This window comes from Nerophis lumbriciformis, linkage group LG38 (assembly GCF_033978685.3).
Source record: "Nerophis lumbriciformis linkage group LG38, RoL_Nlum_v2.1, whole genome shotgun sequence".
Lineage (NCBI taxonomy): Eukaryota > Metazoa > Chordata > Actinopteri > Syngnathiformes > Syngnathidae > Nerophis > Nerophis lumbriciformis.
In genome coordinates, this window is record NC_084585.2 from 19,289,284 (window position 1) to 19,302,611 (window position 13,328).

The 13,328-nt window shown below is 41.4% G+C and overlaps 1 protein-coding gene across 1 annotated transcript in view; it reads left to right on the plus strand.

Annotated features, from left to right (window-relative positions):
• The first annotated feature begins 402 nt into the window (after positions 1-402).
• Positions 403-13,328, plus strand: part of LOC133578197 (uncharacterized) — a 50,505-nt gene continuing 37,579 nt past the window's right edge. Inside the window, exons 1-12 of the mRNA XM_061932409.2 lie at positions 403-552; positions 776-902; positions 975-1,120; positions 4,409-4,600; positions 4,675-4,758; positions 4,829-4,920; positions 4,980-5,145; positions 5,217-5,323; positions 8,653-8,880; positions 8,964-9,054; positions 11,226-11,312; positions 11,399-11,605. Of these exons, the coding sequence (XP_061788393.2) occupies positions 496-552; positions 776-902; positions 975-1,120; positions 4,409-4,600; positions 4,675-4,758; positions 4,829-4,920; positions 4,980-5,145; positions 5,217-5,323; positions 8,653-8,880; positions 8,964-9,054; positions 11,226-11,312; positions 11,399-11,605 (1,584 nt within the window). The 5' untranslated portion in view covers positions 403-495. The remainder of the gene's footprint in view (positions 553-775; positions 903-974; positions 1,121-4,408; positions 4,601-4,674; positions 4,759-4,828; positions 4,921-4,979; positions 5,146-5,216; positions 5,324-8,652; positions 8,881-8,963; positions 9,055-11,225; positions 11,313-11,398; positions 11,606-13,328) is intronic.

Consider the following 13,328-nt stretch of genomic DNA (forward strand, 5'->3'; position numbering starts at 1 on the left):
TCCCTGATTTACTGTACACACATTGCAGTATTGTGGGTTAGGCAGTTTGTGCTTATTTAAATTTTTATGTATTGTTGTTATGCAAAATTTTCAACATTTAAAATATAGCAAAATATTTATAACTATAAAAAATCACTGTATTTCATTAAAACGCCATCTACTGCACACACCTGAGTACTACACCACTTTCACGCGAAAACTTGCAAATGTAAATGAAAACATGCGTCGTCTGCGCTCCTCAAGGTAGCGTGTCGCTTCTGCATTTAGCTCGGCTTCTGGTCTAGTGGGCTGGTGGGAGAGTGGGAGTGGAGTAGAAGTGGGGAGGCGGCGGGAGGAGGGCTGTGCTTCTTTTCTTTTTAAACCTGCTAATCCTGCTGCTGCCCTCAATCTGTGAAGGAGGTGAGCAAGGACGCACACTTTGCAGCTCCCTCCGACACCATTGTTGTATTATCGGCTTCTGAAGTTGTTGTTTTTTATTTTGTCGACGGTTCAAATATGTCTGCTGCTGAACATCAGGAAAGCGACTGCAACAAACTGGAGTCTGTGATACAGGTGTGCGCCCCCTGACACCACCCCTCCACCCCCCATGCCATTGTGTATGTATGTGTGTGTGTGTGTGTGAGACTAATACGCTGCAGATGTGTATTTGTCTGCTTATTTGCCGTTTAATTGCGTTTCCCTGTGATCATCACTTTTGTGTTGTCTCTGTGTTGCCCCGAGCTGCACGGCACAGCGTCTGCTGCCTGATCTCAGCGTCTCACATTTTCCTCACCAGAGGCTGGAGGAGAGTGTTTTGTCCGAGGAGAAGAGGCTGACCGTGCGGGGACCCTCGCCGGATGCGCCCCCTACATGTCTACCGGCCAGAGTTCGGGAGATCGTAACCAAGAACCTTAACGAAAGCTGTCAGTGCGTTCAAAACCCTAAATACACAGCGTGGTTTTTTTTGTTGCTTAAAATGTCCTTGTCTCTTACAGCTCCAGGGGCAATGTCCTCGCTCATGTCTCTCCAGGAGGAGAACCGAATCCTGCAGGGAGAGCTGGCCAAGCTGGAGGACCTGTTGTCCCACAGCAGAGCAGACCGGGATGAGCTGGCCATCAAGTACAGCGCAATCAGCGAGAGGGTGAGACAAACCAATCTAAATGTTACATTCTGTATTTTTTGGGGTCTTTGTCTGAGATTTACTGGTCACCCAGGTGATGGGGCCTGGAATGAACTAAAGTGGAATGTTGCCATGGCGTCTGTTGCCCCAGGCAACTGCAAACAGGGGCTTCAAGTCATTTAGCTGAGGGTCTCTCTTGGTGGGAGGGCCACGGCATCCAGTTTGGAGTTAAACATCACCAAAGGGAGCGGTCCAAACACATCGCATCTTTAGAGATATTAAGTACTCCTTAAACATGCTAGTAAGACTAAATTCTGCAATAAAATACACTGTTGATTAAATGTCAATCAAACTTGAACTGCGTGAGGGTTATGTCTTGTTTGCTTATCTATGTTTTTGTTAGTCAGCAGGATTCCACAAAAATTTCACATTCGATTACAAGAGTTGTCGTATGTGCAAGCATTAGCATTTGGTGCCAATCAGGATGAAAAGGCAGCTGGAGTAATGCATTCCCTGTCAGAGGGCTTGCCACAAAAATGGCACTGGTCCATATTCAAACTAATATTTTTTTATAGAAATCCATGGAAGAACACATTAAATTGTTGTACAGGTTCTTTATTTTATTAATGAATAACTCATACATCCTAATTAGGGCTATTCCTATTATGATCAGTATTGGCCGATTTCCGTGAATAAGTACGTGATTGGCCAATGCCAAATAATGCCTTTTAACGCTGGTCACAAAAGCCAATCCCTGCTTGCTAAAACTGTATTTATTTTTGGTCCCTCGGTTGACAGAGGCATTATGTATGTCCATACACAGTGTGGAGCCGCTCCCTTAAGTTAATCAAAATAATAAGTATCTCTACTGCAGCAAATAAGCTTAATTTCTTACAAGTATTAATATCAATTGAGGAAGAGGCTAAACATGTTACACACCGAGTAAGAACAAAAAGGAGAAGACAAGAAGGCATGATAATCGCTAAACTAGCTTGAAACAACACAATAAATAAGTGCTTAGTAAAGTTTCAGAAGTGGAGATGAGTCTGCGTTACAGCAGAAAGTAAACAGATTATTAATATTAATATTAGTCTAGAGATAGGATAATATAACATTAGCAATATTGGTATTTTCACAGAAAAAGTTGTTGTTGTTAAAAGGGAACTGCACTTTTTTTTAAATTTTGCCTATCGTTCACAATCATTATGAAAGACATGACGGATGGATTTTTTCCTTTAATGCATTCTCACTTGCAAAATACATGTAACTAAAAGTCAGTTTACAGCAAAGTCAATGGGAGGTTCCCTATTCCGCCCATAAAATCCAATAAATAACCATTCATTAACCACCAATAGTACACCATTTACATTTTGTGATTTGAGTATTAATTAAGTATTAGTGATATTGTTATTATAAGCGCTAACACAGAAAAACTATGGCGGTGCTGTGATCACAAGCCTTTGTACAATTTCAACATGGTCGACTGGCGAGGTGTTTTTTTCGTTTCCTTGCTCCCTGGAAGTTCATTGTAGATCATAAATCATGCTTCTCACCTGGACAGAAGATATCTGAGGACGTATTCCGACAAGTTGGGACACTATGACAGCCATTTAGGACCCGGAAATGGCGAGAACGACACGAAAAGACGCTTGGTAACCCCGCGCACCCCGTTTTTTGTGAGGATTATGGTAATTTTTAATCTAAATGGGAATATATGAACATCCCAGCAGTCGGCATCCTAATGACAGCAGACATTACACAGTAAGTGTTGTTTTATTATGATTATTGACTCTCTTGGAGTCTGCAGTGAGTAGTAATCATGATGAAGAAAAAAAAAGCAGACGTCGTGATGCGTTTTTGAAATTAATGCGCCGCGGCGTAAGCTTAAAATGGTCAAAATACGTAAATATTAATTGTTATTATAAATGTGCCTGTTACTACATTACATATATACTTATATGATATATATAACACTTCAAGGGAGGTATTTGGATGTAATTTAATGGCTTTATAGGCTAAATAGAGCAGCTCCCATTTGCTCAATTGTAAGATGACTTTTGATCGCATTTATTTACTCAAAAGAATGAAAGAAAAAAAACATACATTGTCATGTCTCTCATAATGATTGTGAACAACGGGCAAAAAAATCCCAAAAAAGTGCAGTTCCCCTTTAAGGTTAACAAGCTCAATGACCAATTCTACGGACACAGGAGGACTTTGAGGGCAAATACCTGAGGATTTGAATGAGTAGTAGATAGTATTTTTTGTTTTTGTGTAGTTATTGTGTACTATTCACTTTGGAGCCCTCTTAGTTTGATTAAACAAGTGTATGTATTAAAAGAGAATAAGGGAGTAATTTAGATATTGTGTTGATATTGGTACAGTGTCAATAGAACTCACCAAAAGTAAAAAAAAAAAAGAAATTACAGTTAATACATGTGATTGGTATCGGCCAATCTCACTCATGGCTGATCCCTAATCCTAATCATAAAGTGGAGGCATATAGAGGAGGTTGACTACGTGTTGTGCTTGGTGGAGGTCCTATTGCAAGGGTCGGCAACCCAAAATGTTGAAGGAGCCATATTGGACCACAATTACAAAAACAAATCTGTCTGGAGCCGCAAAAAATCCAAAGTCATATTACATACAGATGGTGTGTCATGAGATATACCGGTAAATTGAATTAAGAGGACTTAAAGGAAACTAAATGACCTCAAATATACCTACAAATGAGGCATAATGATGCAATATGTACATATAGCTAGCCTAAATAACATGTTAGCACCGATTCATGCAGTGACCAAATATGTCTGATTAGCCCTTCACACAAGTCAATAACAAAACTCACCTTTGTGCATTCATGCACAGCGTTAAAAGTTTGGTGGACAAAATGAGACGGAAAAAGAAGTGGCATAAAACACGCCCTAGATAGTCGGAGAAAGTTATACATGTAAACAAACTAAGGTGAGTTCAAGGACCGCCAAAATTAGTAGGACAAAACGGCGCTCGCCAAATATTTGAATCAGTGAAGCATGTTTAACAGTGTGATTTATAACAATTAGGGAGGTTTGTGTCATGTTTATCCTCCTACAGAAGCCATATTAAAACAAAAAATATATTTTTTCCCCCTCATCTTTTTCCATTTTTCATACATTTTTGAAAAAGCTCCAGGGAGCCACTAGGGCGGCGCTAAAGAGCCGCATGCGGCTCTAGAGCCGCGGGTTGCCGACCCCAGTCCTATTGGATCATATTGGATTGTGCAGGTGCACCAAATGAAATGTCTGATGACTTCCTGCTCGCTACATACAGTTGGAGAAGGCCCTATGTTTCGACTCGGGAGACGGCGACCGCGATTCCTCCGAGTCTCGCAGCCTGGCTCAGCAGAACATTGACCTCCGCAGGCGGCTGGATGAGGAGCAAGCAGCCTATAAGAGAAAGCTCACCGCATATCAGGAGGGCCAGCAGAGGCAGGCGCAGCTTGTGCAGAAGTTGCAGGCGAAGGTTTGTACACTTTTTTTTTTTTAGTTACACAGTCGTCTCGGAGCTGAACGCTAAGGAATTCGCTGCTTCTTTAGGTGCTGCAGTACAAAAAGAGGTGCGGAGATCTGGAGCAGATGCTGCAGCAGAAGTCGTCAGTGTTTGAGAAACCCGGGCTGAGTGTAAGCCGCTAACAAAAACACAAAGTCGTCACTAGAGATGAAGGTACAAGTAGTCATGTTTCTCAATCAGGATTCCAGTGAAGCATCAAATGGTCACCATCAAGACGAATCCAGCAGCAACCTGGAGGATGCTTTAATCCGTCTGGAAGAAGAGCAACAGAGGTAGGTGTTGACTTCAAAGTCCCGTCAGACATTTATTTCATTCCTCTTCATGTTTTCAGGAGCAGCAGTTTGTCTGCGGTGAACGCCATGCTGAGGGAGCAGCTGGAGCAGGCTGGTTTGGCCAACGAGGCGCTAAGTCAGGACATCCGCAGGCTCACCGTTGACTGGACCAAAGCCAGAGAAGAGCTGGAGCAGAAGGAGTTTGACTGGAGGAAAGAGGAAGAGGTGGCTGATGCTTAAAAAGCGTGTTAGCGGCGTTAATTAAGCAAGAGAAATGTCAAGTTTTCATCTCTCAGTCTTTCCATAGCTACTTCAGCAGCGAGCACGGACGCCTGCTTGCTCTGTGGCGACAAGTGGTCGGCTTCCGGAGGCACGTGTGTGAGCTGAAGAGTGCCACTGAGAGGTACTTTCAACTTTGCGCTGATGGATGCATTGTTGGTGAACTAATTAATGACTAATTGTAGGTAGATGGTTGGGTTGATATACTGACCAATCATATAAATGCAACACTTTTGTTTTTGCTCCCATTTTTCATGAGTTGAACTCAAAGATCTAAAACTTTTACTATATACACAAAAGTATTCCTCTCAAATATTGTTCACAAATATGTCTAAATTTGTGTTAGTGATCAGTCTTCTTTGCCAAGATAATCCATCACACATCACAGGTGTGGCATATCAAGATGCTGATTAAACAGCATGATTATTGCACAGGTGTGCCTTAGGCTGCCCACAACAAAAGGCCACTCTGAAATGTGAAATTTTGTTTTATTGGGGTCTTGCAGAGTCAGAAAAGCTGTCAGTATCTGGTGTGACCAGCATGTGCCTCAAGCAGTGCAACACTTTTCCTTCGTATAGAGTTAATCAGGTTGTTGATTGTGGCCTGTGGAATGTTGGCCCACTCCTCTTCAATGGCTGTGCGAACTGGAACACGCTGTCATATACACTGATCCACAGCATGGGTTATATGTCCGATGAGTATGCTGGCCATGCAAGAACTGGGATGTTTTCAGCTTCCTGGAATTGTGTACAGATCTTTGCAACATGGGCCTGTGCAATGTCATGCTGAGGTGATGGTCTCGGGTGAATGGTACAACAATGGGCCTGAGAATCTTGTCACGGTATCTCTAGGCATTTTCAAAATGCCATCAATAAAATGCAGTTGCGGGCAGCACGGTGCGACAGGGGTTAGTGCTGGTGCCTTACAATAAGAAGGTTGTGGGTTCGATCCCCAGGCTTGGGGTCTTACTGTGTGGAGTTTGCATGTTCTCCCCGTGACCCATTGGGTTCCCTTCGGCTACTCTGGCTTCCTCCCACCTCCAAAGACATGCACCTGGGGATAGGTTTATTGGCAACATTAATTTGGCGAGTGTGAATGTTGTCTATCTGTGTTGGCCCTGTGATGAGGTGGAGACTTGTGCAGGGTGTACACCGCCTTCCCCCCGAATGCAGCTGGGATAGGCTCCAACCACCCCCGCAACCACAAGCGTCACAAGCGGTAGAAAATGGATGGATGGATGGAAAATGCACTTGCGTTCATTGCCCATAACATACGCCTGCCCATACCATAACCCCACCCACTCGATTCACAACGTTGACATCAGCAAACTGTTCTCCCACACCCATCTGCCCTGAACAGTGAAAACCGGGATTCATCCGTGAAGAGAACACCTCTTCAACGTGCCAGACGCCATTGAATGTGAGCGTTTGCCCACTCAAGTCGGTTAAAACGACGAACTGTAGTGAAGTTGAGACCGCGATGAGGACAACGAGCATGCAGATGAGACGGTTTCTCACAGTTTGTAGAGAAATGCAAACGAATTGTTGCAGCAGCTGTCCGGGTGTCTATTCTCAGACGATCATGGAGGTGCACCTGTTGCATGTGGAGGTCCTGGGTTGGTGTGGTTACACGTGGTCAGCGGTTGTGAAGCCGGTTGGATGTTCTTCCAAATTCTCTGAAACGCCTTTGGAGACGGCTTATGGTAGAGAAATTAACATTCAATTCACGGGCAACAGCTCTGGTGGACAATCCTGCAATCAGCGCGGCAACTGCACGCTTCCTCAAAACTTGGATCATCTGTAGCATTGTGCTGTGTGATAAAACTGCACATTTCAGAGTGGCCTTTTATTGTGGGCAGCCTAAGGCACACGTGTAATAATCACGCCGTTTAATCAGCGTCTTGATATGCCACACCTGTGAGGTGGGATGGATTATCTTGACAAAGAAGAAATGGTCACTAACACATATTTAGGCAGATTTGTGAACAATATTTGAGAGGAATAGGTCTTTTGTGTATATAGATCTTTGAGTTCAACTCATGAAAAATCTGAGAAAAAACAAAAGTGTTGCGTTTATATTTTTGTTCAGTGTAAATAGATAAAAGAGTATGTAGAGGATTGCATGTATTGATGGATGGATGGATAGATATAGGGATGGATAGATGCACTGATGTAATAAGGGATAGATGGATGTGTGGAGGGATGAATGCATTCAATAAAGGATGGATTGACAGGTCTGCTGATGATAGATAGATAGATGAATGGATTGATGATGCATCTGCTGATGAATGGATCTGCTTATGGATAGATGAGATGGACAGATGAATAGACGTGTTGATGGTTGGATGGACATGTGTTGACTCAGATTACTGGTTGGATGTATGCGCTGATGAATGGTAGAGGGTTGGATCTGCTGATGGTTGATGGATGAATGTAAGGACATGTGTGGATGGATGGATGCATATGCTAATGGATGGACATGGGTTGATGGATGGATATATTGATTAATGGATGGATGTATCTGCTGATGGATTGATGGATGGACGGACAGACGAACGGACATGTGATGATGAATGGATGCATCTGCTGATGGATGGATTGACAAGTGTTGATGGATAAATATATGGATGGATGGACATGTGTTGCTGAATGGTCGGATGTATCTGCTGATCGGTGGATTAATGAATAGATTGATGAATGGATGGATGTATCTGCTGATGGATGGATGGATGGATGGATGGACGGACAGACGGACATGTGATGATGAATGGATGCATCTGCTGATGGATGGATTGATAGGTGTTGATGGATAAATATATGGATGGATGGACATGTGTTGTTGAATGGTCAGACGTATCTGCTGATCGGTGGATTAGTGAATAGATTGATGAATTGATGGATGCATCTGCTGATGGATGGATGGACGGACATGTGTTTATGGATGGATGAACAAATTGATGGACATGTGTTGTTGGATTGTCAGACTTATCTGCTAATGGATTGATGAATGCATGTAATTATTGGATAATATATTGATGAATGGATGGATGTATCTGCTGATGGATAAATGGACGAGTGTTGATGGATAAATATATGGATGGATGGACATATGTTGATGAATGGTCGGACGTATCTGCTGATGGGTGGATTGATGAATGGATTGATGAATTGATGGATGCATCTGCTGATGGATGGATGGACATTTGTTGATTGATTGATGGACGGACGGACGGACGGACATGTGTTGTTGGATTGTCAGATTTATCTGCTAATGGATTGATTGATGCATTTGCTGATGGATGGATGAATGGATAGACGGACATGCTAATAGATGGATGGATGGGTGGATGGATGAACAAGTCGGCTGATGGATGATGAGTTAGTTCATTAGCTCATTTTGCTGTCCTATATGTCATGTCCACATATAATCCTTCCATGCCTTGTGCATCCACAGAGACTTGTCAGACATGCGTAACGATCTGTCCCGAGCGTCACACTGCGCTCATGTATCGTGCACATCTCTGTGCGCGACGCTGCACAATCGAGAGGGGACAACGGCGCTAGCCCTGGACCGTGAGAAAGCTCTGCGGGTCCAACTGGAGCAGCAACTCAGTGATCGAGTGTCGGAGATGATGAGCCTTCAGGCGAGAACAGACACAGAGAGAAGCGAGATCAACGTCAGGTCAGAGGCCTGCTCTCTAGTGCTTCCAACAATGGAGAACCTGTTCTTTGACGACTGATTATGTTGGTTGGTTTCAACAACAGGCTGTCTGAGTCAGTGCGTGAAGGTGAAAGACTGAAGGGACAAATTGAGGAGAAAGAGAGAGAACTTGTCCTCCTGTCCAGGAGGTTGGAGGTGAGTTTTCAATCACTGTTATTGTTGACACATCAAATGATGGACATTATGTAATTATATTCAACAAGAGGTAGACTTATATTTGACAAATGCATTACCGTAACCGTAAGTCGCAGTTTTTTTCATAGTGCGACTTATACTCAGGAGTGACTTATGTGTGAAATTATTAACACATTACCGTAAAATATCAAATAATAGTATTTAGCTCATTCACGTAAGAGACTAGACTTATAAGATTTCATCGGATTTAGGGATTAGGAGTGACAGATTGTTTGGTAAACTTATAGCATGTTCTATATATTATAGTTATTTGAATGACTCTTACCATAATATATGTTACGTTAACATACCAGGCATGTTCTCAGTTTGTTATTTATGCGTCATATAACGTACACTTATTCAGCCTGTTGTTCACTATTCTTTATGTATTTTAAATTGCCTTTCAAATGTCTATTCTTGGTGTTGGGTTTTATCAAATAAATTTCCCCAAAAATTGCGACTTATACTCCAGTGCGACATATATATGTTTTTTCCCTCCCTTCTTTATTATGCATTTTCGGCCGGTGCGACTTATACTCCGGAGCGACTTATACTCCGAAAAATGCAGGTATGTATAATATTATATAAAAAAGAAAAATAGTTCCCGTGCTAAATTCAAATACCGTATTTTCCGGGCCATAGGGCATACCATGATGAATGGTCTATTTTTTTAATATATAAGGCGCACCTGATTATAGGGCGCATCAAAGGAGTCATATTAATATAATTGTTTTCTAAATCCAAAAAAACACTTCCTTGGGGTCTACATAACATGTAATGGTAGTTCTTTGGTCAAAATGTTGCATAGATTATGTTTTACACATCATCTTCAAGCCGCTTTCTGACAGTCGCTTCAGGATGCGCCGTTTTGTGGGCGGTCTTATTTACGTGGCTCACCTTCGACAGCGTCATCTCCCCGTCATCTTTGTTGTAGCGGTGTAACGTGCAAGGACGGGACTGGAAGAAGTGTCAAAAGATGGAGCTAACTGTTTTAATGACACTCAGACTTTACTTAAATTAATAACGGAGCAGCATCTCCTCATCCGGAAACAACAACACCAGAAATGTGTCCCGTGAAAAAACGTCCGACCGGAACTCTCTAATAACTAAAGTTCCTTGGGTGAATAATGTAAACTCACTATACCGGTATGTTTTAGCGCTTTCATAGCGAGTTTACTGACAGATATAAGTAAGAACTTTTCATTACTTTATATTACAAATGGCAACAGCGTAGGATGACTGTCCCATAAGAAGAAGATAGAGAAAAAGAAGAAGCTTATCAACTACGGCGTCGGCACGGACTACAAAGGCGCGCAATTTTTCAGGATTTATGCAGATCTCAAATACAGATCAGCAGGTACCAGAAGGTAAGAAAAGTTGCTTTTGCATAATATTGCGAAACAAAACGCCTGATAATATGTCTTACCTTATAGACACACCATAATAATACTCCTATGTTGAAGCACATCAAGCAGTGCGGCTTCATAACTTACCAAAGTCGTACTAAAACATTTTGATAGATTTTTGAGCGCCGTGTGTAATGTTCTATATTTTCAATGGAACATATAAAATGTTGGTGTTGTTTACTTGAGTCATATTGCCATCATAGTGCAGCCTACACTTGTCTCTTATGTTTGACTGCCATCTACTGGTCACACTTATCATTACACCATGTACCAAATAAAATAGCTTTGAGGTGGGTTATCTCAACTAAACTTATTCCTTACATTAGGCGCACTGGGTTATAAGGCGAGTTTTGAGGAAAAAAAGGGATTTTAAGTGCGCATTATAGTCCGGAAAATACGGTACTTTATTTATTTCAAATGTAGATAGTAAATGGTACTCAAAGCGCTTTGACACTATTTCCACATTCACCCATTCACACACACATTCACATTCACACACTGATGACGGGAGCTGCCATGCAAGGCCCTAACCACAACCCATCAGGAGCAAGGGTGAAGTGTCTTGCTCAAGGACACAACAAACGTGACTTGGATGGTGGAAGCTCGGATCGAAGCTGGAACCCTAAAGTTTCTGGCACAGCCGCTCTACCACCCAAGCCACGCCGTTCCCATGTATTATTTAATTTTTTAATCATAGATTTAAAAACTCTCTGTTTTGGGTTTCAGGAGCAGAGCAGCAATGACGGGAGCGACCTGCAGCTGATGAGAGCTCACACTGAGACACTATTGGACACTCTGCGGGACATAGCTCAGGTTACACGTCTGATCAGACCGTGTGGATGACGCATAATCTCACTGATCTGCTTCTTCTTCTTCTTCTGTCTTTTTTTTTTTTAAAGACGGTTTTATCAGATGCAGAGTCGTCGTCGGAGGCAGACCAGGACAACTCCGCCGCTCCGCTGCTGGCCTTCGTCCACAGCCCGTCCCCCAGCGCTGCTTCTCAGAGGTCAGCCTCCCCCACGAGGCTCACCTCTCTGTTTGCTCTCCCGGAGGCCACGCTGTCGGCGCTACGCTCTGCGGTCACAAACAAGACGCTCCAGCTGCAGGTGACGTGGGGTGCATACACTCACTGGCCACAACATTAGGCACAATCTAATGTAATCCTTTGTAAGAGCTGTGTCAACAAAATCTACATTTTCCCCAATAATAACGTTGAGTTTTGAATACTTTTATTCAGGGGCCTGACTGATTAAAAGCCCACAAGGCCCATAAACTGCTATTCTACTTTGGTCTGAATTGCCTCATGGATACAATTATACTTAGTTTCTGCTAAACTTTTATTCAGCGGTGAGTCAAAATGTCTTTTGTAATAGTTCTATTTGGTTTAGCAGCAACCGTGTCCATTCCACAGCCCATAGAGATCATTTCTAATTTAGCAACATTTCGAAAATCGTCATGTTGACAGATTTATGGCAGTTTTTTTTAAACAACCGTACTATTTTGGTTTATATTGTAGACAAACGTTTTCCCAAAAGGGGTAGTGTCTGAAGAACTTTTTTTTGTTCGTATTTTTTGCCCATTTGATGTGTTTTATTTACTTTTTCAATTATCCCCGACGCGGCATAGCAGTTTTGAATTGGCTTTATTGCAGTGGGAAGTATCAGACACTGGATCATCATTTGGCCTATCAAACCATTTTTGGTTTTTTTTTCACAGTATTTGGAATAAATAAATATGACTGTTGAACAGAAATGTAGTTGACAATGTAGTCTTTTTGTTCATTGGTAATATGTCATTATTTATAGTAAATACAAATCTTTACATAACTTGTCAAATATCAATATTACATTATTTCTTAATATCCACTTTAGCAATGTAATGATAAACAGTATTGATGATAACCGCAGTAAAAATTTGGACGGTTAGTATTACCGTTTTAAAATTAAAATTATCGAAAACCTTGATTGATAACCACACTTTGGTAATCTATTGGCAGGACTAGCAATAGCTCGCTAGCTATGCTAACATGAAAACAAGACTCATTAATGTCTTTCCACATTAAGAAACAACATACAGCAATCTAAACATGATAAACACAGTACTGTCTGAGCAACTAAGATATTCATTGCTCACATTAAACCTACAGACTGTGTTTTCTTAGTTGAGTGATCAATTTATCCTCAGGAATATGACACAGATGTGTTTTTTTGGTTTTTCTTACAACTTTATTAACAAAGAGAAAATTAACTTGCATGATGTTAAATTGAATGTGAAGAAAAGTGAACACTCAATTTGACTTTATCAATTCAAAAAACATTTAAAAACTTTTACAAATTAAAAAAACAAAAAAACATTTGAACTCTCAAATAAAAATATGACTCACAAGAGTCCAGAACAATATTTAAGGTTTGTTCTGCCAAGAAAGTATAGTGTGTGTCAATTTATTAGTTATTTTTTAATAAAAAAATACAACTTGGCTAGGTTATTCCGGTGTATGTATAAATACGTTATGAGCCCATTCAACAATAACGCAATGATAATGATGATCGTGATCATTTTCGTCACAATAACTGTGATATTAAATTTTTATATCATTACATCTCTAATGTAATTATGAACAAACTTGAACCACATTTGTGTTGGTTGTGTCTGAACACTCCCATACCTAAATCTACTTCTGGCCACCAAAAGTACTACAGTAAACACTTGTGTATCGCTTTAAATTGGTTATGGGCCTGGCAGTGGTAAAGGAAAGTATGAATTATTGATTATAAATGGAATATATTAAGACTTCTATGGAAATGCAAGAACCGAGACTCAGATTTCCCT